The sequence below is a fragment of the Rhodamnia argentea genome, chromosome 2 (genome assembly GCF_020921035.1).
Source record: "Rhodamnia argentea isolate NSW1041297 chromosome 2, ASM2092103v1, whole genome shotgun sequence".
NCBI lineage: Eukaryota > Viridiplantae > Streptophyta > Magnoliopsida > Myrtales > Myrtaceae > Rhodamnia > Rhodamnia argentea.
In genome coordinates this window covers 35779445-35801008 of record NC_063151.1, presented here as the reverse complement: position 1 = coordinate 35801008, position 21564 = coordinate 35779445, and the positions used below count along the sequence as shown (strand labels likewise).

Genomic DNA, 21564 nt, shown 5'->3' with positions numbered 1-21564 from the left:
CCCGTTTGACACGAGAGGGGACTTCCAAGAACCAATTGGCTCGTCCATGCACTGAAATCCATAAACAACCAAAAGAACCTTCCTGTTTTTATCCTGCAGCTACAAATGGACCACCAATCTCTCCAACATGGTATTGGCTTTGAGCATTTCGATTTCTCTCTCTCTCTTCGGCTCTTCACAGCCCAAAAAAACTTGTGGCTCTCTTGCAATGTGGAATAATCACTTATGTCCTCTGCATGATCAAGTTTTCTCGGTTCAACTTGTATCCTATTCGTTGCACAACTCCTATATAAACCTTACTTGACTTAGTGACTAACATACCATATCTTGTGACCTCAAGGCAAAGAACAACCACCAGCCAAAATGCTTCACATTCTCTTCCTCTTTCCCTTCCTCTTCTCCTCTTCTCATGCCTCTGTCCAGGACTTCTGTGTTGCCAGCCTCACAATGCCCGACACCCCGGCCGGCTTCCCTTGCAAGAGCCCTAAATTGGTCACTGTCGATGACTTCGTCTTTTCGGGACTAGGGATGGCTGGTAACACCACCAACATCATCAAAGCAGCCGTGACCCCAGCATTCGTTGGCCAGTTCCCGGGCCTCAATGGGCTTGGCTTCTCGGCAGCCCGATTGGACCTGGCGCCGGCCGGCGTCGTCCCGATGCACACCCACCCGGGTGCGTCGGAGCTCCTGTTCGTGGTTCGCGGGAAGATATTGGCAGGGTTTATTTCTTCAGCCAATGATGTCTATGTGAAGAGCCTGAAGAGAGGCGACATTATGGTTTTCCCACAGGGGTTGCTTCATTTCCAAGTGAATGCAGGCGGGTCCACGGCCATCGCTGTGGTCAGCTTTAGCAGCGCGAATCCTGGCCTCCAAATCCTTGATTTCGCATTGTTTGCCAATAACTTGCCATCTCCGTTGGTGGAGAAGACCACTTTCCTGGACGATGCCCAAGTGAAGAAGCTCAAGGCTGTGCTCGGTGGAACCGGCTAGACAAAGCCATGCTCCGCTACAGATTGATCTTCTAGTGTAATCGATGGATGTGTTTTCTTGTTGTTACTAATGTGGAAACCATTTCTTCATGTTTAATAATGCAATTGAAACATTGTTTTAGCTCTGTTTTCCCTGGAAAAAAAGTTAGTTGATGCTGTACCTTGTCCATTGTATGCAAAAAGGAACTGAACCAGCTCAACTAGTAGCTCAATTACGCTGAGATTTCATCCATTGCAAAACGTTCTGATTCTATGGTGATTCCACCAAGCAAACTATCAGTTCAAGCAGTCATTGCATTGAACTGCTATATTTCTGGTAGCTCAACAGAGAAAACAGTCATTGTAGTTGTAAAAAAGAGGGAAAAGATTGCGAAAAGGTAGAGATCTGCTAGCCTCAGGTGCACAGACCATTTCAGGTCTCTACATAGGCATGCAGACAGAGCAGGGCATATCTTGGTACTTCTTCTGAGGCTCTCCTGGGCATTTACGCAGAATCTCAAATTGCTCATGCAAATTAAGATGCATCATAAGGAACGAAATCTAAACTGTTATCTAACCTCCTAGTCCTCGGTCAAGCTGCTGTGCATGCTGCTTCCGCTCATTCCAGCTCGCAACGTAACCCGACATCTATGCCCAAACACAATGTATGAACTCCCATTTTTCTTCTGCTTCATGTCCCCTCTGATTCGCGTAATTGTAATGACTTGACAAGCTTAGATGCATCGGAGACTAACGATGGCACAACCCTTCCATGAGGAGCTTGAAAATTGAAGCAATTCCCTGAACGCTAGATTATCCTTCGAGGTACAGATAGATACATGGATACTAGATAGATACCTCTTCTCTGCACTACCTCTTGGGAGCATAGTCAGTCACATGATAAGAAGGTGAGGTATCTCATCAGATAGGCATTTGCTAATTTTGGCAATGCGATCTCGGCTTTCCGGCTTCTTGATTGTTGCTCATTGTGATAGCATAAATCTGTAGCCATGTGCCGCTGAGAATGCTTCTGTCACATTTATAATCATTTATGCTCCAAGCCATATCCTTGGAGATTTAGACCAGAGTGTGTAATTGCCCTGGCCATCCATCATTTGCTAAAAATGTCACATTCCACTTGGGACGAGTCTCCCGTGTTTGTCCAAGAGCTGGACGATGATTAGTTCTTTCACTCTATTGTTCACCTCCGCACGAGCCATTGACCACTTTTCTCTCAACAATGCAGCTAGGCTGAAGAGATCAATTCCTCGAGACTCGCCTGCACCTGCCTTGAGACAGGAACTTACTAGATCTAGCTGTGACATTGATCCCAACCATCTCTTAGTTTAGTACTATCGGAAAATGCTGGTCTAAGATAAAAAGAAATGGCGGGAGTAATCATATTAGGTTGTGAATGGTGTCGATCAGCCAACCGAGACAATGTTCAATCAGAAAAAGTCAGTAATACTTCGCCATAGATCTCCGCAGAAATAGCCCCAACTAGAAGTGAGAGAGTTATGCCACTATCAACCCTCGAGTAGCTGTGCCTGTGGGCAAGGATTGTCAAGGAAACTAAAGCAGGAACAGAAAGCAGGAAACTAACGAAACAGTGAAACAAATCTTTACTTGATTGAACTGAAGTTGCTTTTGTTTAGCAGACGTCCAACGAGAAGCCTAACCGCCAACTTCTTGCATATGATTGAGAACCCATCTTGCATTTCCAAGAAGTACATGATCGCGTCAGCTGAAAAGTAAATGAACATGCATGAACGACTGATAAGCTTCTCGGATGTTGCTTGCCTCAGAACTGAAATAAGCATCTCGTTTAATTTGTCCTGGGGTCTCTACTTGGATGAATTCATTGTAATGGCGGGATGGATTAAAGAGCGAGAGCGAGGCCCTCATAGATTTTCTTGTGTTAAGAGGACTTGAGAACCCGAAGTCCATTGCCCATACTCAGCTAGTCCTGCTATAACACTAAAACAGACGCAAGAGCATTGGCTTTTTAGGACAGAGAGCAAGTAACCAGCGATCCCAACCTGGTAAGCTCAGCCATAGGTCATTGTCTTCCAAGGAGTAACCCGTGACAGTGTCAGTATCACCGAAGTAGAAGAGAAGGAAGAGGGCCCAAATGCCTGGAGATGGCTCATCGGATGGTCACCAGGATTTCTTGTGCTTTCTCCATGTTGCCTCCAGAGCAGGCTTTCTCCATGTTGGCTCACGGGGCGAGCCAAATTGTATAAGGATAATTCGCGGAAAAAAGGCTGAGGAGAACCATCATGCGCAGCTATCCTCCGGCGCTCTTCGAGGAGATCTTGAAGGTGCTTCGCGTGATCTGGCAACTGAAAATGAATGAAGGAAATAAATCAAGATCCTTCTGCTAGATTATGGTACTGTTGTACATCACCTTGATGTGGATTGAAAATTCATTGTAAGCGTTACCTGTGATCAGAATGGTCATTGCCAACTTCCATGCATATGGATTACTCTTCTTGTCAGTGAGCTGGACAGCTAGAGTCCTGAGTTTTATCCATGCGAGGGCCAAGGAAATTAGGTGGAAACTTTTGCATAAAGGGTTTAGCTACATCAAAAGCTTGTTTGCCACAAGAGTTTGCCAGTCGCAAAACTATCAGCAATTCTTTTGAGTGGTCACTAATGCCCATTATGCTTTTGCCAAAGTTGAAGCAACAAACATTCTTTCTTTACATTGCTTGTTTGAACGTACTCTTTGATTCTTTTAGCAATGCTAAGAACTAATCCAGTTCGTGGAGACAAAAGACGAGACAACTAAAAATTGGAAGATATTACCCAGCTAGTTACTTGATCGATCTAGCTCTTCAGTCTTCACAGGCAGAAAAAGTAAAGGCAATTCGACTGTCTAACGTTTTTCCCCCTTGAAAAAGAAAAAATGGAGGCGCTGGAAACAAGGAGGAGCTAAGTGCAACATTCTCCATGCGATGAGGATGAGATCAACCTCATGTGCGCTTGCCATCAGTATTCATGTCCTATCAGTAGCATGAATTGCATCCTCCTGTTTTGCCTTCTGGTAAATGTCCAAAGAATTAACAAGGCTTGATTTACAGAACACCACTGTAGTGACGGTAGGATAGACCTACAGAGCATCGTTACTCATATACTGAGAATATAAAAGGATGGGCATGCTTTTTTTCTGAGAATATTTTGAGGAAGAACCGCTAACAATTTCATCTTCCCACCCTTTGGCTACAGAATCAATATTATATTCAAGAATCATAGATCCGAACTGAATTGGAGATCGGCTGCCTACAAACAGGGCATTTTGGTGAGACCTCCCGTTCCACGGATAATGCACATCGCTGACAACACACAAGATGACCGCATGGAACAAAAGCTGATCTCCTCCTCCTCACTAGACAAATCACACATAACTGTCCATCTGGTACATCTCCCAATTCATCCTCTGCAATTTGAGTGTTGGGCTCGTCAACTGCAGCACGGCTCTGCTGCTGCTGCTCCTCCCGTCTACGCTGCCTCCACTCTTTCCATCTGTTCCAATTTCTGAGGAAAGAATATTCAGCATAGGTCCAATAAAGTCGAAAGATTATTGCGTCTTCGAGTCAACAGAATATAGAAGACAGATTATGTATTGCTTGGTTGATAGTATACCAACCTTACAAAAGCAAATCCAAGGATACCAATTGACGCCGATCCAAGAAGAATACTACTCCAGAAGAGTATCTTTGTCCGGAAGGCAAGATCAATCACCATCTGATCTTTTGTCATCTCGGTACTGAAAAATGTCAAATGACAGTCGATTCAATAGTAAATGAGACTGTCAAGAAAGGGCTGCCAGTGAAAAATCTATGTAATAGACCCTAAAGCATAATACTTTCAACTACCCTAGAGGGAAATACGAGATGGTCGATTCTTAACAACTTGAGTCACGTGAAGCGTACTGTTTGCTTACTCAAACAAATGACAAGCATCAAAGGGAGAGGCCCACATTTTCTATTGACAAGTAAGGGGAGAAATAATCACCCAAAAATTCATGAAATCACATGACTGTTGAACTCTTCATGTTATGCAAAATGCAACCAGACAAACTTCCAAACAGGAAATTCACTACATATCGACACCCTTCTAGAAACCTGACCAAAATTAGAAAAGCATACTGTTTGTACACATGGGTCGATTTATTATAAAAGAAATAGCACGTGGGCAATAAGTCCACGAATGGGAAAAGAATCTCCTCAAGCAAGCATCAATGCTAATGCAATGTCCGTCCATCACCATGAGTGGAACACTCACAGGAAATATGGAAGATCACTACATGACTTGATCTCCGGAATTCCATTTTTCAAAAAGCAAAGGCCAACAGCACTGACATCCTTCCCTATTGGAAGAATTTTCTCCTCATCAAGCAATCCAACCTTCAAAAACAGAGGAAGAAGAGCATCAGGTCAGATACTTGTATCAAAGTGAATGCATCAAATGTACAACATTGAAGGAACGGCAAGGTCTAGATTATCATAAAGATCTTCAATGTGCAAGAAACATCGCAATTACCCACTCTGCATCAAGAAGTATACGTCATTATATGTTGCAAACTTACGGGGTATTCATGACCAAAAAGTGCCTGAAGGAATGTGTAAGGAGAAGCATTAATTGGCTGCAGTTGGTGATATACTGTGGTAAGAGGTAGATGATGCTTTGAACCATCCATGTTCACAACAACATAATCTGCTGCTGGCCACTGACTGCCATCGATGAGTACAAAAGGAACCTGCAATCGTACTAACAGACATAAGCAAGTCCGACAACTAAGGCAGTAAGCCAATAATTAACTGCTCCGTCCTAAAACATCAAAGCCAAGTTTTTTGTCGCACATAGTTAAGATCATCAAGAACAGGAAAAATTGTTATAGAAATTAATTTGAGTAGAAAATCTCAATAAGATGATTGTATGGAAACTTTTCTTGAGGAAACTTCAGTTCTGTCGGCCAAAAAAAAACAGAGGAAACTCTGGTTTCTGAAATCTCAAATCTCCAGCGCAAAAGTACGAGAACAGAAGCATAATAACTAAATGCTCAAGACTGGAAAGCTACGCCTTGTAAAGTTGTCTTATATTTGTCAATATCTTTAGCTTCACCGACTGTACATGTACTTAAGGAAAGCATTACCTCCCTTCTACCATGATAGAACACAACAACTTTTACAGGCTCTCAAGAAACTGAGTTGTTCTAAAAGAATAGAACCCTCCCTGCCTTTTAATTTGGGTTAAAGTGCACACTCTATAGTGCAACATCCCGTTATTCAGGACATGAACACCATGTGATGTCCCATGGCAACACCAATTTTGACATGTCTACAATCATGGTTCTATGTATTGTCTCCCAGAGATTTCCAGGGTCAAGGGAAAAAATAAAACAGGATACTACCCCTTAAACCAGAAGGAGGTCCATGGTTCCTAGCTGTAAAGTAAAGCCACTCAAACAACGAGTAATGTAAGCTTTAACAGCAGTTTTCCAGCAAAAATATACCTTAAATATTAGAACCAGCCTCTGGAACAATTCTACTTACCGTTCTTAGTGACGAGGATTTTCGTTCTCGCAAGGATCTTGACAAGATAGCACGTAGATCTGAAGTCCATCCAAAAAATCCCTTCCACTCATTGTATATGCACTTCATAATGGAAAGAAGAAGACCAAGCTTTATCAAGTGATCATGGAAGACTGAGGTAAACAGGAACAATTCCAGAAAAACCATAATTGGCACCAGTAATTGTAATATTTTAATGCAGGAACTGCAGTTATAATTGCTCCTTCACACGGATCTCACAAAACTAAGACCTGTCCTTCAATGGTATTATAGTTCTACAAAGCAAGACAAAAACAAAAGAGAAATTACAGTATAGTTCAAGTAAGACCCCCAGAGCAGATGACAGGATATGTGGACCTACTCAACTGATACTCACAATTAGGGGAGAAGCGTATAGGCACCCGGTGCACGTAAAAGCCCCTCAAATATGAGAGGAACCGAACAGCAGGGAGACCCTGAATCCTATATTTTCCTCTATAATTTCTAAGTATTGATCTTCCCCTTGCTTCTAGCTTTTTCTCTAGGTATGCACACCAAATCAACTTTCTGGTGGTGTCTTCCCAAATCGGACTGGTATATCCTTCCTGAGGCCCAAAGACATTAGCGCATCCATCTCCAACCCATTTTAATTCCCCAAATAAATAACTCTACAAACGAGGAATGAAAGTGGTGCATGTATCCTACTCCAACAACTTACTCTGTTAAAGTCCTCATCTTTTCCTCCTATCCTCAGGACCAAAGTCACTTAAGAGTCCACTTTATCATAAGTTGCATCGCACTTGCAGAAGAAGGAATTCACGTGCTAAGCCAGGACTATTTGCTACAAGCTTCAAAACTCAAGACCTTCAGGTTTACTTCACATCACATATGAGGAATTGCAGTAACACAACTATACCAGCAAATGCACTTATTCCAGATGATGTAGCAAAGTCATTGATTCAGCCTCCGTAGAATTCATAAAATCCTCCATCGTATCAACATCCACTTACATTGAGACCCCACACGAAAAAGAAGCCTGGCGAGTCGGCGACTATAACATATCTAAAACCAATTACACCAAATCCACAATGACTCCTCGATACCTCAAAGATCAATTTGCTTCCCTTTTGCAGTCTTTGGCATTGAAATAGAAGACGAAACCTCTACCGACTGAAGTTGGCAATACAAGACATGCCTTGCTTACACTGATGCGAAACATACAGATAGAACATCCGAACATGAGACATACACATACATTTATCCCATTTTTCAATGCTACCACGAACTGTCAGACAAAGATCACTTTCGAGTTTCAACTACGTCACATACTCGAGTAAAATAGTCCATCACAGTGCGTGTACACTTACAGTTTGAGTCCTCTGTACGATCACCGCCCTATCGCCGGAGTCCTGCGAAACCAAGACATTCTGCCTCAAGCTCTTCCACGTCACTCCTTCGACAGCCGATTTCGCCTCCACGAGGCCGCGCACGATCACGAGCTCCTCTCTTCCCGATCGGTTCGACGAATCGGACTCCGAATCGGAACCGCCTTCGACAGAGAGCACGGACCGGAGGTCGGACACTCGGACCGACGGGGCGTCTTGGAGCTTGCTGAGAGCGGAGGAGCTGGAGGTGAACTTGACGATCGTGCGGACGGCCGCGTAGGCGAGGGTCAGGCCGAGGACGGCCCCGTCGAATGAGAGGGCGAAGTTGGAGAGGAGAGAGACTATGGCTTGCTCGTGCGAGGACATTGTACGTTTTTGGGGAATTAGGTTGTGGTAGTATGGAATGGTCCTCCTTGGCGGTCACATGTGAGCGGAGCCTGGTGGTGGCGAGGGCGATCGGATTTGAGGCGGTGGCGAGTGCGGGCTTTGAGGCGGTGGCGAGTGCGATCGGAGGGAGCGGCTCTCGGCGGTGCGGAAAAGACGTGCTGCGACCATAAAAATATCTGACTCTCCACGTCGACGATGACGGCTCATACTGGGAGACGGAAACTAATATTTGGGCCGATGGGCCGATCCTGGGCCCGATGATCAGGTTGGACCAAGCCCAATGATAGCTTGACCTTTCTAACGAATCTAATTGGTAACTTAGGAATTCTAAGATAAATTTTGCATTTGTAAATAGGTAAAAACATAATTGTAATTTAACAATGGTGGAACTAATTTTACCAACACGAAATACAACTCACAAGTATCAATGTGACTATGTTAGCAACTTACTAAGAATGAGTATATTTAAGAACATCGGGATTAGCACTCGCTTAATTTACCAATTACATGGGAATTTACTGCTTTAAAGTTTTATTATATTTTATATGTTTAAGTACTACTTTGAATTGCTTTCCATGAGGTAAATTAGGCTGCATTTGGTAACATTTCTGTTATCGAAAACAATTTCTGTTCAGAAATAGCTTTTTCCATTTATATTCTCTAGACGACTTTACGAGTCGAAGAACGCGTTTAGTAACTGCGCAAAATTTCTAATCCAGGAATCCAAAAAGAAAAAAAAATGTGTTTGGTACAACCTAAAAATTTCTATTCCAAATTTTTTCATTAATTGTAAAAATGTCGGTGGAGACATAACAATTCAAGTTTGGATAAAACTGGGCTTTTGTACAGACCTTTTTTTTTGTGGTCAAATTTGTAAGGACTTGACTGATCAAGATATTCTAGGATGGCCTAAGGATCCAATGAAGATACTACGGGTGTCGAAAGTACCCTAATCGGCCCGACCCGACTTGAAATTTTCAAGGTCTTTCGGTTCGGGTGGAGCCGAGTTATGAATAAATGTTTTCGGGTAGTTTGTCGTTTTGGGTCTAGTCGGGCCGGTTCGGGTCAGATTTTGGTTTTTTTTCTCCTTCTCACCTACATTCCCAAGAAATCTAAAGAAGCACTATAATTAATCAAAATATAATATGCAAAAGTTCAATCCAAAAAATCGATAATATATAGCTAAGCCCTCTTTGTCGACTCCCACCACACCCACGTCCCACAAACAAAAAATAGGACTTAAAAAAACTCAAGTATTAATATAATTCATATATGTAGATGCAAAGGATTCAAATATGAATTTAAATTTTTTTCCGTTGTTGTCAATTCTTTCAGCATACGAATTTCCGGTGCATTTTCCGTAAAATGTATCCGAAGGTGCTGGAAGAAAAATCTTAACAAAAAAATTAAAAAGAAATAAAATTGATTATTTTATTTTCATGTTGACATTATTTTAATGACAAGTATACTAAGGATGCCAAAAGTATAAATGATTTTCTGCAAAAGAAAAAAAAAAGACTTGAAATCGGCTTGGACCAACCCGATCCGACCCGACGACTTAGGTATATGCAAGTCGGGTATCGGGTCGGGTTAAATTGTTTTACTAAAATGATATTGTTTCTCTTTTTGTTCTCGGGGAACAAAACAGTAGATTTTTTTAGAAGCTGCTAGCCCGATAATTTGACATACTGTTAGTTATTTTCGACTACATGATCTTCCAATCATGAGTTCTTTATGCAAAACATGCGGTGATATTCTGTGGATCTACGGTTGAGATTGCACAACTGTCAAGAAAGCAATTCTCATTTTTTTAACATCTTGTTTTTATTCTAAATCTATTCGCTGGCCAGAATCTATTTCGGAGAATAGAAAAATTAACAGACGTGCACAAACAAATTTCTGTTCATTTTTTGTTTCGAAGAATAAAAGAACAAAAAAAAAAAAAAAACAGAGAAACAAGAATGTTACTCGATTGATGCATTCTCGGATATTCCTGCTATGTACGTCAAGTGCCGAGAATCCAAAAGCTACACATCCTTATTTCACCCACTAGAGCAACAGTATTGCATGTAGCTAAGAGAACATAGCTTTAGGAACAGAGATCAATTCCTGACATTGACTTCCCTAGTCAACCTGCAAAAATCAAGCAACAGCAGCCAATCCTAGTCAATCCGCAGAAAAACAAGCTCTCCTTTGAATAAGATTTCCAATAGCTGATTGATCGCAATTCATCTTTATGAGCATGATACAAATGAAAAAAAAAAAAAAAAAAAACAGAAGAAGAAGCAAATCTGGATTCATTTGAAATACTATGGCACCAGAACAGAGTTTTAAGTAAACCAACAGTATTCAAGGATGTGTGCACCATAGCCTTGAGCTAGTTTAAATATGCTAAGATAAAACATTTTATCCATGTAAACTCAGAGCAGAGAGGTTCTCCCTAATTTGATGCAGCAAACTCGCAACCACGCTGATGTTCATCCGTCTTCCGGGTTCTTTGTTTGAACAAGCAACTCCAATATCATACACCATAAGCAAACACTCTTGAAATATACCATGGCTTTTGGAAAGGCAATGCTGATGATTGTAGAGGCCTAAATGGCTCTCCATTTCTTGAAGCAGAACACTATCCGTAATTTCGAGCACTCGTTCAGGCAAAGCTTCTACGACAAAACTATGAAGAGTCAAATTGTCTCTAAATGTATCACTAGTGGGACTTAACCCTGTGAACATCTCAAGTAAGAGAATGCCATAACTGTAAACATCACCTTCTCTTGAAACCTCGCGTCCCATCGCGTATTCTGCCACACATTTAGATCATAGTACATATCAAATTGGAATATTGTTCATCAGAAGGTAATACGTATAGGACTATAAGAGTAATCATTTGCTACCAAACTTCACATAGCAAATAACTTGTAGGAAAGTAAACTTTCTTGCATATATATATATATATATATATAGAGAGAGAGAGAGAGAGAGAGAGAGAGAGAGAGAGAGAGAGAGAGAGAGAGAGAGAGAGAGAGAGAGAGAGAGAGAGAGATTTTACCTGGTGGAGCATAACCAATTGTCCCTCTAAGACCAGCTGAGCTCATCTGGCTGGCTACGATATCGAGGGATGATCCAAGAAGGAATTTTGCCAATCCAAAGTCGCCAACATGTGCAACCATCTCATCATCTAAGAGTATATTGCTTGGCTTTATATCACAATGAATGATCGGGATGTGGCATTGGTGATGAAGATAATCAAGCGCAGAAGCAACACCAATAGCAATATTGATCCTTTGAAGAAAATTCAACTTTTTCGAAAGCTCATTCCCATGAGATGATGTTGCATTTGGGTGTAGCCACAGTTCCAAGCTTCCATTGTCCATGAATTGATAAACTAAGGCCTTAAAATCATTTCCTTGATAATCACTTCCAGAGCAAACTGTTAGTATTCTCAAAAGATTTCGATGTCCGATGTTCTTTAATGCCTCACACTCGACCATGAAGCTCTTAAGAGCACCGTGACGAACTAAACGAAGCACCTTCACAGCAACAACAATTCCATTATCCTCGAGTATGCCCCTATAAACAGAACCAAAACTTCCAACTCCGATCAAATTCGTTGAAGAAAAACCGTCGGTTGCTTTTAGGAGTGTTCCATAAGATATGTTCGGAGGTGAACAATCCATCGAACTTGAAATTGGTTCATTTACTTTCTTCTTCAACCAGTAGAGATATATAAAAGCTAGAAAAAGAGCTATTCCAAGAACTCCGAAAACAATAGAAGTGGACAATATCACCACATTAATCTTTCTGCTCTTGAAGCTTTTGGAGATGCAGGTTGGGAGGTGAAATTCCGGTAGTCCGCCGCAGAGCTCATTGTTCCCAATGATAGAAATACAGGTAGCATTCTCAAAGACTCCCTCACGTGGTAGCATGCCTTCAAATTTATTGAACGATAAATTCAAAAGTTTCAAGGAACGAAATAACGATAAGAATTCTGGAATGTGACTTGACAAATTGTTCCGTGAAAGATCTAGCTCTTCAATGCCTCCTAACGATTTGAGTGATTGAGGAATGGACCCATGGAAGAAGTTGCCCCCCATCCTCAGTGATGTCAATCCAGTGCAATCCCCTAAACTACTGGGGATTTCACCTCCCAACAAATTGTCCGAGATGTCCAACGCAGTCAAAGCTCTCAAGTTGCTGACTTCCGTGGGTAAAACTCCCGTTAGATGGTTACGAGACAAGTTCAAAATGATTGTTAATGATGAGAGACCTACAAGCTGTTGGGGTATGGCACCACTGAGACTGTTACTAGATAGATCAAGCACATCAAGAGACTGGCAGTTTGATAGTTGTGAAGGAATTTGCCCGTGAAAGTTGTTCCCACCAAGATATAGTTCAATCAGCTTGGTTAGATTTCCCAAAGAGGATGGAATAGTCCCTCCTAAGTTGTTATCATTTAATTCTATTGTCCCTGGATTGTGCAGATTCCCCATATTGGAGGGGATAACACCTGAAAACTGGTTGAGCTCCATCCACAATACTTCCAGGTTGACAAGATTCCCAATTTCTTCTGGAATCTCACCAGATATTTGATTCATGGTTAAAGAAAATGTTGTGAGAGTGATGGATAAATTACCGATGCATTTAGATAACACCCCACCAAACGCGTTTGCGTCAATACCCACAACCTCCAACTTGGTGCTGTTATTTAGCGAGCGAAGGAAGCTCAAGTCTTCGGGTTTTCCACTTCCAAGCTGATTTTTATATATTCGGAACATACGAAGCTTACACAAATTTTCCAAAGAAGGTACTTTCCCGGAAAATCTGTTGAGTCCTAGTTGAAGTACGTCTAGCTTTGTGCAATTCGATATCGATGGGGGAATCGGCCCCTCAATTTGGTTCATTTGAACGCTAAAAAATTCAAGACTTGGGAGTTTGAGGCCTATGCCTGCAGGAAGAGTCCCCTGTATCTGGTTGTCTCCAACATCAAACGCAATTAGCGAAGAGAGATTGAGTAGCGAAGATGGAATCGTACCCGACAATCTGTTCCCTTCAAAAGCCATGACTTGCAAGTTTGCCAGGTGGCCAAAAGCTTGGGGAATGCTCCCACCCAAGTTGTTCAAGGTTAAAAAAAGGATCTCCAGTGAAGATAAGTTCCCAATGGTTGAAGGCACACTCCCGAACAGATTATTACCAAGCAAATCGAACTGCAGTAGCTTCGGAAATGAACCGAGCTCTCCAGGAATTTCTCCGGTTAGTTTATTGAACCTAAGCTTGAGGAGGACCAAGTCTGAGCAACCCGACATGTTTCTGGGAATCTCGCCAACAAGTGAATTGTTGTGCAATTGTAGGATACGCAGGCGGCGCAACTGGCCGATTTGCGGTGGGATTTCATGATTGAGGCTGTTGTTTTGGAGCCGCAATTCACTTAGGAAGCTGAGGTTTCCGATATGAGGAGAGATTGGCCCAGAGAGTCCTCGTGATGACAAGTCTAGGATGGTGACCCTCCGGTGCCTCCGGCCGCATGTAATGCCATACCATTGGCAAAACCCAATGCTATGGTTCCATGAGTCGAGCACGCGGAAAGGATCTGCAGTTATGCCGGCCTTAAATGCGAGGGGGGCGAGTCTGTCTGTTTCGTTGGTGGAGGAGGAGACTTGGTATAAGCACAGTGCAAGAGCAATACCAAGAAGCAAGTGGCATGATTGAAACTCTGCAAAACTAATACCTCTGAGTTTCATGACTCAAAACCCAAGGAAGCAAGGCAAGAAGCAACAGGAGGCAGGTTCAGTGCTTATGGAAACTGTCAAGAGAATCATAGCTTTTTGAAGCGCTTTCTGCCTCTGGGGAAGACTTTTGTCTTGTCATATACGCAAGAGAGTCAATCTGATAAATATCCATCAGCGTGTATTGTGGGGCGGAATTCTTGCTAGGACCCGGTCCAATCCGGGCCGCCATGGATAAGATCAATTACAACCGTCGAATTCGCGGATCAATTACAATCGTCAATCCGTAGGTCCCACATATTTTGGCGATTATGATTGCGCGTGGTTAATGGAATCCGAGCAGGAAGTTCCCTGCTGTATTAAGGGCGAAGATATGCGAGAAACCTGAGTGGCTTGGATTGAAATGAAGACCACTACTAGCCTGTGAAACAGATAATAAATGTTTAAACCATTTAAAGGATAAGAAGGGCAGTGACCAAAGTAAATCCGGGATTTTCAGGACAGTGTGCACGTGGAGAAACCGCAAGAGATGGTTTTTTCTTGTACTAGTCGATAAACGGTCGGATATAGATCTTTATTAGGGATCAATCAATCAACAAATAAACACTTATCAATTTGCTCTGCAATTTATCTTATCAAGCATCTACTTTCCTGCACTGACTTATTGCACCGTCTTTCATTTTTGACATTTGCTCTTATTTCCTTTCCGGAATCGCTACAAGGGCCCGTTTAAAATAATAAATCCGAAAGCTCAACGCTTGATGGTGAAAGATCTTTCGTCGTGGGACTTTTCCGACAAAACAAGAGTCAAATTATCACTCAATATATCATCGAATTCAGTGGCATATAATCAGTGAACATCTCTAGCAAGAGAATGCCGTGACTTTGTTAAAATATGTCTCGAGTTTGAGTCCGTGAATAAAACTCGAGCCGGACGAAATATATGGGAAAATACAGAAATTGTGTCCGCGTCGAAGTCACGATCAAGAATCGAAATTGTCTCCTGCGTGGGTATCAAGATCAAGAATGGAAGTCCTAATTAGATTTTCATTGCGTGCATGGTCGTCTTAAAATACATGGAATCCACTTTCCCGGATGAAGTTGGTCAAGAAACTAAAAAGGGAGTTGACTCTGTACATGGGATTCTTTCTCCACGTAGCGTGGATTAAGGGATGGATGATGGATCCATCCAGATGGTTTTCCATGTGTTGACTTCAAGTCAACCAATGCCCCCCCCCAAAAGACCGATGAGCAAGCGTTATTAAATAATAGGTGCGATTCTCTATGGACATTAGTCAATAATCATCGTAACTTTCGGAGAGCCAACGCTGAGGAATACAGGAGTCTGAATGACGCGCTCTCTCCTGAGTCAGAATATGGTCCATCATCTCCTGCACTCATTCAGCCAAAAATGCCGCATCAAAGTGAAGAGTCAAATTGTCTCTCAATGTGTCATCGGTGGCATATAGTCCCGTGAACATCTCTAGCAAGAGAATGCTGTAATTGCGGGCATTACTTTCTCTTGAGACTTCGCATCTAATTGCATATTCTGTCACACATTTAGATCACAATGAAGAGGGAAATTAAAAAATAATTATATCGGACAGAGGTGGGGGAGGATATAGATGAAGTCAGTGTATCATATACACAAAGAAAGCAACAAGATGAAGGAGGTGTGTTAAAATAGGTCTCGACTTTGAGGCCGTAGAGAAAACGCAATCCCGATAAAATGTGACGAAAAAGTATGGAAATTGTATCCGCGTCCAAGTCACAATCAAGAGAAAAGAGTGTCTTCGTGTTGGAATCAACATCAAGAATGGAAATCCTACTTGGATTTCATTGGATTGGGTGCAATATTGTATTAAAATACAACGGCCAAATAGAAGTTGACACTGTTCACGGGATTCTTTTCTCCATGCTTTCCAGATGTTGACTTCAAGTCAACTAATGCCCCCAAAATCCTGAAGTCCTCCCATTTTGGAAAATAAGCCGGAGACTGATGAGCAAAGCGTTGTTGATTGCTTAGCTAGTCATTGTCGGCACTAAAGATCTCTTGACTGACAACAGCTTAATCTTTTTGAATAATTGGTAGAGGTCCTAAAAAATCTCACCTAATATTAGAGCTTGTGTTACCAATAAGTCTGGACCTTATAGTCACACGAAAGATACACATTGTTATTATTGCTCCGACTCGGAGCCCGATGTATGAGGGAGAGATTGGTAGTAGTCCCACGAAATCTCACATAGTATCATAGCCTAAGTACTAAGTTCAAATCTTTCAAAACTTCATTTGCCTCCCTAATTAAATATGTTCACGTTTGGTAGTAGGCAAAAAGGCTAGACTAAGTGTAAGAATGGGTGATAGAATATTTTATATTAAATCACGTTTTCATCTAATCGTTTAAGCTTTTTGAAAAGTTGACGGTGATTTTACGAAATCTTAGAATCATATGTATTAACCATATTCTATTTTATAGACGTACTATGGAATTGAATATTTTCAGTACTATAAAAATGAGTAGTAGATTACAACATTTTATAATCATGCTAGGTAATATTATATTTAATGAGTCAAATAAAGTTTCACCGATAATAATCTGGCATGAGGCTTCAAATAACGAACCTAGACAAATGTTCACGCCCCATGAAGCAATCGCACAAATTCATGCGCAAACATCTATACACAAGAAATCACACATTTTTATATCACGAGATTTCATCATTGTTATTCTTTTATTAGTTAACATAAATGATTAAGTGTCATTCAACATCTATAGTTACCAAGGGGAAAATTATCCAAAAAGCTCTAAATCTGTTACATTTTTGTCAATTCAGTCCTAATTTCTTTTCGATTTTGCAATTGAATCACAAACCTTGGGACAGTTTTTCCATCATCATAACGAAATGCCTTGAGTTTATTCTAGTCTTAAGGCGATTAATGTTTTTCTTGATGAGGACATGATCACATGTGCCGGTGATTTCTGGTTGGCTAGAATTTTTAGCAGACACTAGCAACACATTTTTTATTAATTGAACAAAGTTCTATCATGATAAGAAATGAAATGAATGAACGAGAGAAGGTGAGATTTTGGCAAATTGAGAGTAAAGAAAGTGGCGTACTTCAGAAATAGCAGCTGCAGATCCATTCCTCATTAGAAAAACACAAATAGCACAAATTCCATCCTCAGAATTGTGATAGACTAGCTAGTTATGCCAATAAACCATTATTGCAGAGTTCCTGCTTCACGTATCAATCGTCCAGATCTGTTTCTCAATTTAATGCATACGAGGAAGCTGAATCTGAAACAGAGGATTTGCTTATTTAGGTTGAAGCTGAAACCGATACTTGGCTAGACTGTGACATTGCTCATCTCCAACAGTCTCACACAACTTCAGCGACGCATGGCGGTTCCTCGTGAAGCTGCAGAAAGAAACCATGCACTCCGCCGAGTTAGAAAGCCTGGACAAAAGCTAGGATTTGCACGGTGAAAAACATAAATTCACGATGATGAAGGAGACATATTAGGACTAATGTGAATCAACTTCCACACACCGTTAAAGCTTGATCGTTGGATATCAATTGAAAAATAGCCAATAGTTGATTAACTTGTATTCGTCTAAATGAGCTTCATACCCATGAAAGAACTGAGTATTTTGAGATATCATAGCAATGCTCAAGACTCTGCATCATGGGCCACATGCTAGTGCAATAATCTGTGCAGATGAGGAATGACATAATCGACTATTATTTTTAAACAGAGATAACTATTTCTCTCCAGCTATACATTTTCAAAGTCCAATTTGGACAATCTTTATACGGCCAGACTTTCTCGATCCTTGATTTGGGTCGGGCTTCATCCATGTTCTCAAACTCGAGACAGACTTTAACAGATATTACTAAAAGGACTCTGTACTGCAGGGAACATTCTCGCTAGATACATATACGGGTAAGGAATGACAATCAACTATTGCCTTCTAATGAAAATGCATCGTCGATTCTCTACTCTGCTACAGATTTACATGTCCGCTTGCACTATCATATGCAAAACTAAATATTTGAGACAAGAGAGAGGTTAAGAAACTTATCATATACCTGCAGTAGTTCCATCTTGTTCACGAAAACCCAACGCTAACACTTTTCCCCTAATCTTCTTCAGCTGATTTGCAGCACTACTGATGCTCATCCGTCTTCCAGGCACTTGATGGGAACAAGCGACTCCAATTTTATATACCGTAACCAAACACTCTTGAAATAAGCCATTGCTTTCAGAAAGCCAATGCCGAGGACTATTGAGGTTGAAAGTACTCTCTCTTTCTAAAAGCAAAATGTGATCCGTAATTTCTACAGCTCGTTCGAGCAAAGCTGCTACGACAAAACTATGGAGGGTGAAGTCATCTGAAAATCTCTCGTTGGTGGGACTCAATCCTGTGAACATCTCTAGCAAGAGGATGCCATAACTATAGACATCGCCTTCTCTAGAGACCTCGCATCCCATTGCATATTCTGCCATGCATTTTGATCATAGTGCAGATCAAATTAGGAGTGCTGATCATCAAAAAGAATGTGGAGCTCAGGTCAGCAGAATAGAAAGTAGAGAGATTACCTGGTGGAGCATAACCGATTGTCCCTCTAACACCAACCGAGCTCATCTGATTAGCTAGAGTATCGAGGGATGATTCAAGAAGGAATTTCGCCAATCCAAAGTCGCCAACATGTGCGACCATCTCGACATCTAAGAGGATATTGCTTGGCTTTATATCACAATGAATGATGGGGATGTGGCACTGGTGATGAAGATAATCGAGCGCAGAAGCAACACCAATAGCAATATTGATCCTTTGAAGAAAATTCAACTTTTTCGGATGCTCATTCCCATGAGATGATGTTGCATTTGGGTGTAGCCACATTTCCAAGCTTCCATTGTCCATGAATTGATAAACTAAGGCCTTAAAATCATTTCCTTGATAATCACTGCTAGAGCAAACTGTTAGTATTCTCAAAAGATTTCGATGTTTGATGTTCTTTAATGCCTCACACTCGACCATGAAGCCCTTAAGAGCACCGTGACGAACTAAATGAAGCACCTTCACAGCAACGGCAATTCCATTATCCTCGAGTATGCCCCTATAAACAGAACCAAAACTTCCAACTCCGATCAAATTCGTTGAAGAAAAACCGTCGGTTGCTTTTAGGAGTGTTCCATAAGATATGTTCGGAGGTGAACAATCCATTGAACTTGAAATTGGTTCATTTACTTTCTTCTTCAACCAGTAGAGATATATAAAAGCTAGAAAAAGAGCTATTCCAAGAACTCCGAAAACAATAGAAGTGGACAATATCACCACATTAATCTTTCTGCTCTTGAAGCTTTTGGAGATGCAGGTTGGGAGGTGAAATTCTGGTAGTCCGCCGCAGAGCTCATTGTTCCCAATGATAGAAATACAGGTAGCATTCTCAAAGACTCCCTCACGTGGTAGCATGCCTTCAAATTTATTGAACGATAAATTCAAAAGTTTCAAGGAACGAAATAACGATAAGAATTCTGGAATGTGACCTGACAAATTGTTTCGTGAAAGATCTAGCTCTTCAAGGCCTCCTAACGATTTGAGTGATTGAGGAATGGACCCATGGAAGAAGTTGCCCCCCATTCTCAATGATGTCAATTCAATGCAATCACCTAAACTTCCTGGGATTTCACCTACCAACAAATTGTTTGAGATGTCCAATGTAGTCAAAGCTCTCAAGTTGTTGACTTCTGTGGGTAAAACTCCTGTCAAATGGTTACGAGACAAGTTCAAAATAATCGCTAATGATGAGAGACCTACAAGCTCTGGGGGTATGGCACCACTGAGATTGTTATTAGACAGATCAAGCAAATCGAGAGACCGGCAATTTGATAGTTGTGAAGGAATTTGCCCATCAAAGTTGTTTCCACCAAGATATAGTTGAATCAGCTTGGTTAGATTTCCAAAAGAAGATGGAATAGTCCCTCCTAGGTTGTTATCACTTAATTTCAGGTTCGCCAGATTGTGCAGATTCCCCAAATTGGGGGGAATAGCACCTGAAAGCTGGTTGACATCCATCCACAATGATTCCAGGTTGACAAAATTCCCGATTGCTTCTGGAATCTCACCAGATATTTGATTCTCGTCTAAAGAAAGGCCTTTGAGAGAGATGGATAAATTACCTATGCATTTAGGTAACACCCCACCAAACTTGTTCTTTCCAATACCCACGTACTCTAACTTGGTGCTGTTAGTTAACGAGCAAAGGAAGCTCAAGTCTTTGGGTTTTCCACTTCCAAGCTGATTAGAAAAGATTTGGAACCAACGAAGCCTGTACAAATTTTTCAAAGAAGGTACTTTCCCGGAAAATTTGTTAAATGCTAGTTGAAGTACGTCTAGCTTCGTACAATTCAATATTGAGGGAGGAATCGGCCCCTCAATTTGGTTCCCCGGAACGCTGAAAAATTCAAGATCTAGGAGTTTGAGGCCTATGCCTGCTGGAAGAGTACCCTGTATCAAGTTGCCTCCAATATCGAACACAATTAGCGAAGAGAGATTGAATAACGAAGATGGAATCGTACCCGACAATCTATTTCCTTCAAAGGCCATGAGTTGCAAATTTGCCAGGTGGCCTAGAGCTTGGGGAATGCTCCCACCCAAGTTGTTCTGGGTTAATTGAATGGTCTCCAGTGAAGATAAGTTCCCAATGGAGGAAGGCACACCCCCAGTCAGATTATTACCAAACAAGTCGAAATGCCATAACTTCGGGAATGAACCAAGCTCTCCAGGAATTTCTCCAGTTAGTTGGTTGATCCCAAGCCAGAGGGCGATCAAATCTGAGCAACCCGATATGTTTGTGGGAATTTCGCCAACCAATGAATTGTTGTTCAATTGGAGGATACGCAAGCGGCGCAACTGGCCGACTTGCTGAGGGATTTCATGATGGAGACTGTTGTTTTGGAGCTGCAATTTCCTTAAGAAGCTGAGGTTTCCGATATGAGGAGAGATTGGGCCGGAGAGTCCTCGTGATGACAAGTCTAGGACTGTGACCCTGCGGTGCCTCTGGCCGCACGTAACACCGTACCACTGGCAAAAATCAATGCTATGGTTCCATGAGTCGAGCACACCGAAAGGATCCGCGGTCATGCCGGTCTTAAATGCGAGAAGGGAGATTCTGTCTGTTTCGTTGGTGGAGGAGGAGACTTGGTATAAGCAAAGTGCAAGAGCAATAACAAGAAGCAAGTGGCATGATTGAAACTCTGCAAAACTAACGCCTCTGAGTTTCATGAGACAAAGTCCAAGGAAGCAAGGCGAGAAGCAACAAGAGGCAGGTTCAGTGCTTATGGAAACTGTCAAGAGAATTATAGCTTTTTTAAGCTCTTTTCTGCCACCGGGGAAGATTTTTGTCTTGTCATATACGCAAGAGAGTCAATCTGATAAATATCCATCAGCGTGTATTGTGGGGCGGAATTTTTCCTAGGACCTGGTCCAATCCGGGCTGCCATGGGTAAGATCAATTACAACCATCGAATTCGCGGAT

The 21564-nt window shown here is 41.7% G+C and overlaps 4 protein-coding genes across 4 annotated transcripts; 1 reads left to right on the top strand and 3 right to left on the bottom strand.

The window, feature by feature from the left end:
• Nucleotides 1–226: 226 nt before the first annotated feature.
• On the top strand, nt 227–1110 carry LOC115736954 (germin-like protein subfamily 3 member 1). Its single transcript, XM_030668870.2, has one exon. It carries the CDS (start codon nt 364–366, stop codon nt 988–990), a length of 627 nt encoding a protein of 208 aa, XP_030524730.1. The 5' UTR covers nt 227–363; the 3' UTR covers nt 991–1110.
• Nucleotides 1111–3971: 2861 nt separating this feature from the next.
• LOC115736932 (E3 ubiquitin-protein ligase SPL2) lies at nt 3972–8384 on the bottom strand. The gene is made up of 6 exons (XM_030668841.2): nt 7891–8384; nt 6527–6628; nt 5560–5730; nt 5256–5377; nt 4618–4737; nt 3972–4505 (listed from the first exon to the last, which is right to left on the bottom strand). The coding sequence occupies exons 1-6, from the start codon at nt 8272–8274 to the stop codon at nt 4211–4213; spliced, it is 1194 nt and encodes a 397-aa protein (XP_030524701.1). The 5' UTR covers nt 8275–8384; the 3' UTR covers nt 3972–4210.
• Nucleotides 8385–10701: 2317 nt separating this feature from the next.
• On the bottom strand, nt 10702–14033 carry LOC115737936 (probable LRR receptor-like serine/threonine-protein kinase At3g47570). The gene is made up of 2 exons (XM_030670371.2): nt 11345–14033; nt 10702–11096 (listed from the first exon to the last, which is right to left on the bottom strand). Exons 1-2 carry the CDS (start codon nt 14031–14033, stop codon nt 10702–10704), a joined length of 3084 nt encoding a protein of 1027 aa, XP_030526231.2.
• A 1382-nt stretch (nt 14034–15415) lies between these two features.
• Nucleotides 15416–21170, bottom strand: LOC115732209 (probable LRR receptor-like serine/threonine-protein kinase At3g47570). The gene is made up of 3 exons (XM_030662867.2): nt 18623–21170; nt 18112–18522; nt 15416–15567 (listed from the first exon to the last, which is right to left on the bottom strand). The coding sequence occupies exons 1-3, from the start codon at nt 21168–21170 to the stop codon at nt 15416–15418; spliced, it is 3111 nt and encodes a 1036-aa protein (XP_030518727.2).
• Nucleotides 21171–21564: the final 394 nt, after the last annotated feature.

Excerpts from the sequence above, each read along its gene's own strand:
- LOC115736954 (XM_030668870.2), top strand. The coding sequence starts at position 364 with ATGCTTCACATTCTCTTCCTCTTTCCCTTCCTCTTCTCCTCTTCTCAT.
- LOC115736932 (XM_030668841.2), bottom strand. The coding sequence starts at position 8,274 with ATGTCCTCGCACGAGCAAGCCATAGTCTCTCTCCTCTCCAACTTCGCC. Across the intron at positions 5,731-6,526 it reads AATCCTCGTCACTAAGAACG|GTTCCTTTTGTACTCATCGA; the intron begins GTAAGTAGAATT and ends GTACGATTGCAG. Across the intron at positions 4,506-4,617 it reads CTTGGATTTGCTTTTGTAAG|AAATTGGAACAGATGGAAAG; the intron begins GTTGGTATACTA and ends TTCTTTCCTCAG.
- LOC115737936 (XM_030670371.2), bottom strand. The coding sequence starts at position 14,033 with ATGAAACTCAGAGGTATTAGTTTTGCAGAGTTTCAATCATGCCACTTG. Across the intron at positions 11,097-11,344 it reads AATTGGTTATGCTCCACCAG|AATACGCGATGGGACGCGAG; the intron begins GTAAAATCTCTC and ends AATGTGTGGCAG.
- LOC115732209 (XM_030662867.2), bottom strand. The coding sequence starts at position 21,170 with ATGACCGCGGATCCTTTCGGTGTGCTCGACTCATGGAACCATAGCATT. Across the intron at positions 18,523-18,622 it reads AATCGGTTATGCTCCACCAG|AATATGCAATGGGATGCGAG; the intron begins GTAATCTCTCTA and ends AATGCATGGCAG. Across the intron at positions 15,568-18,111 it reads ACAAGATGGAACTACTGCAG|AATATGCAATTAGATGCGAA; the intron begins GTATATGATAAG and ends AATGTGTGACAG.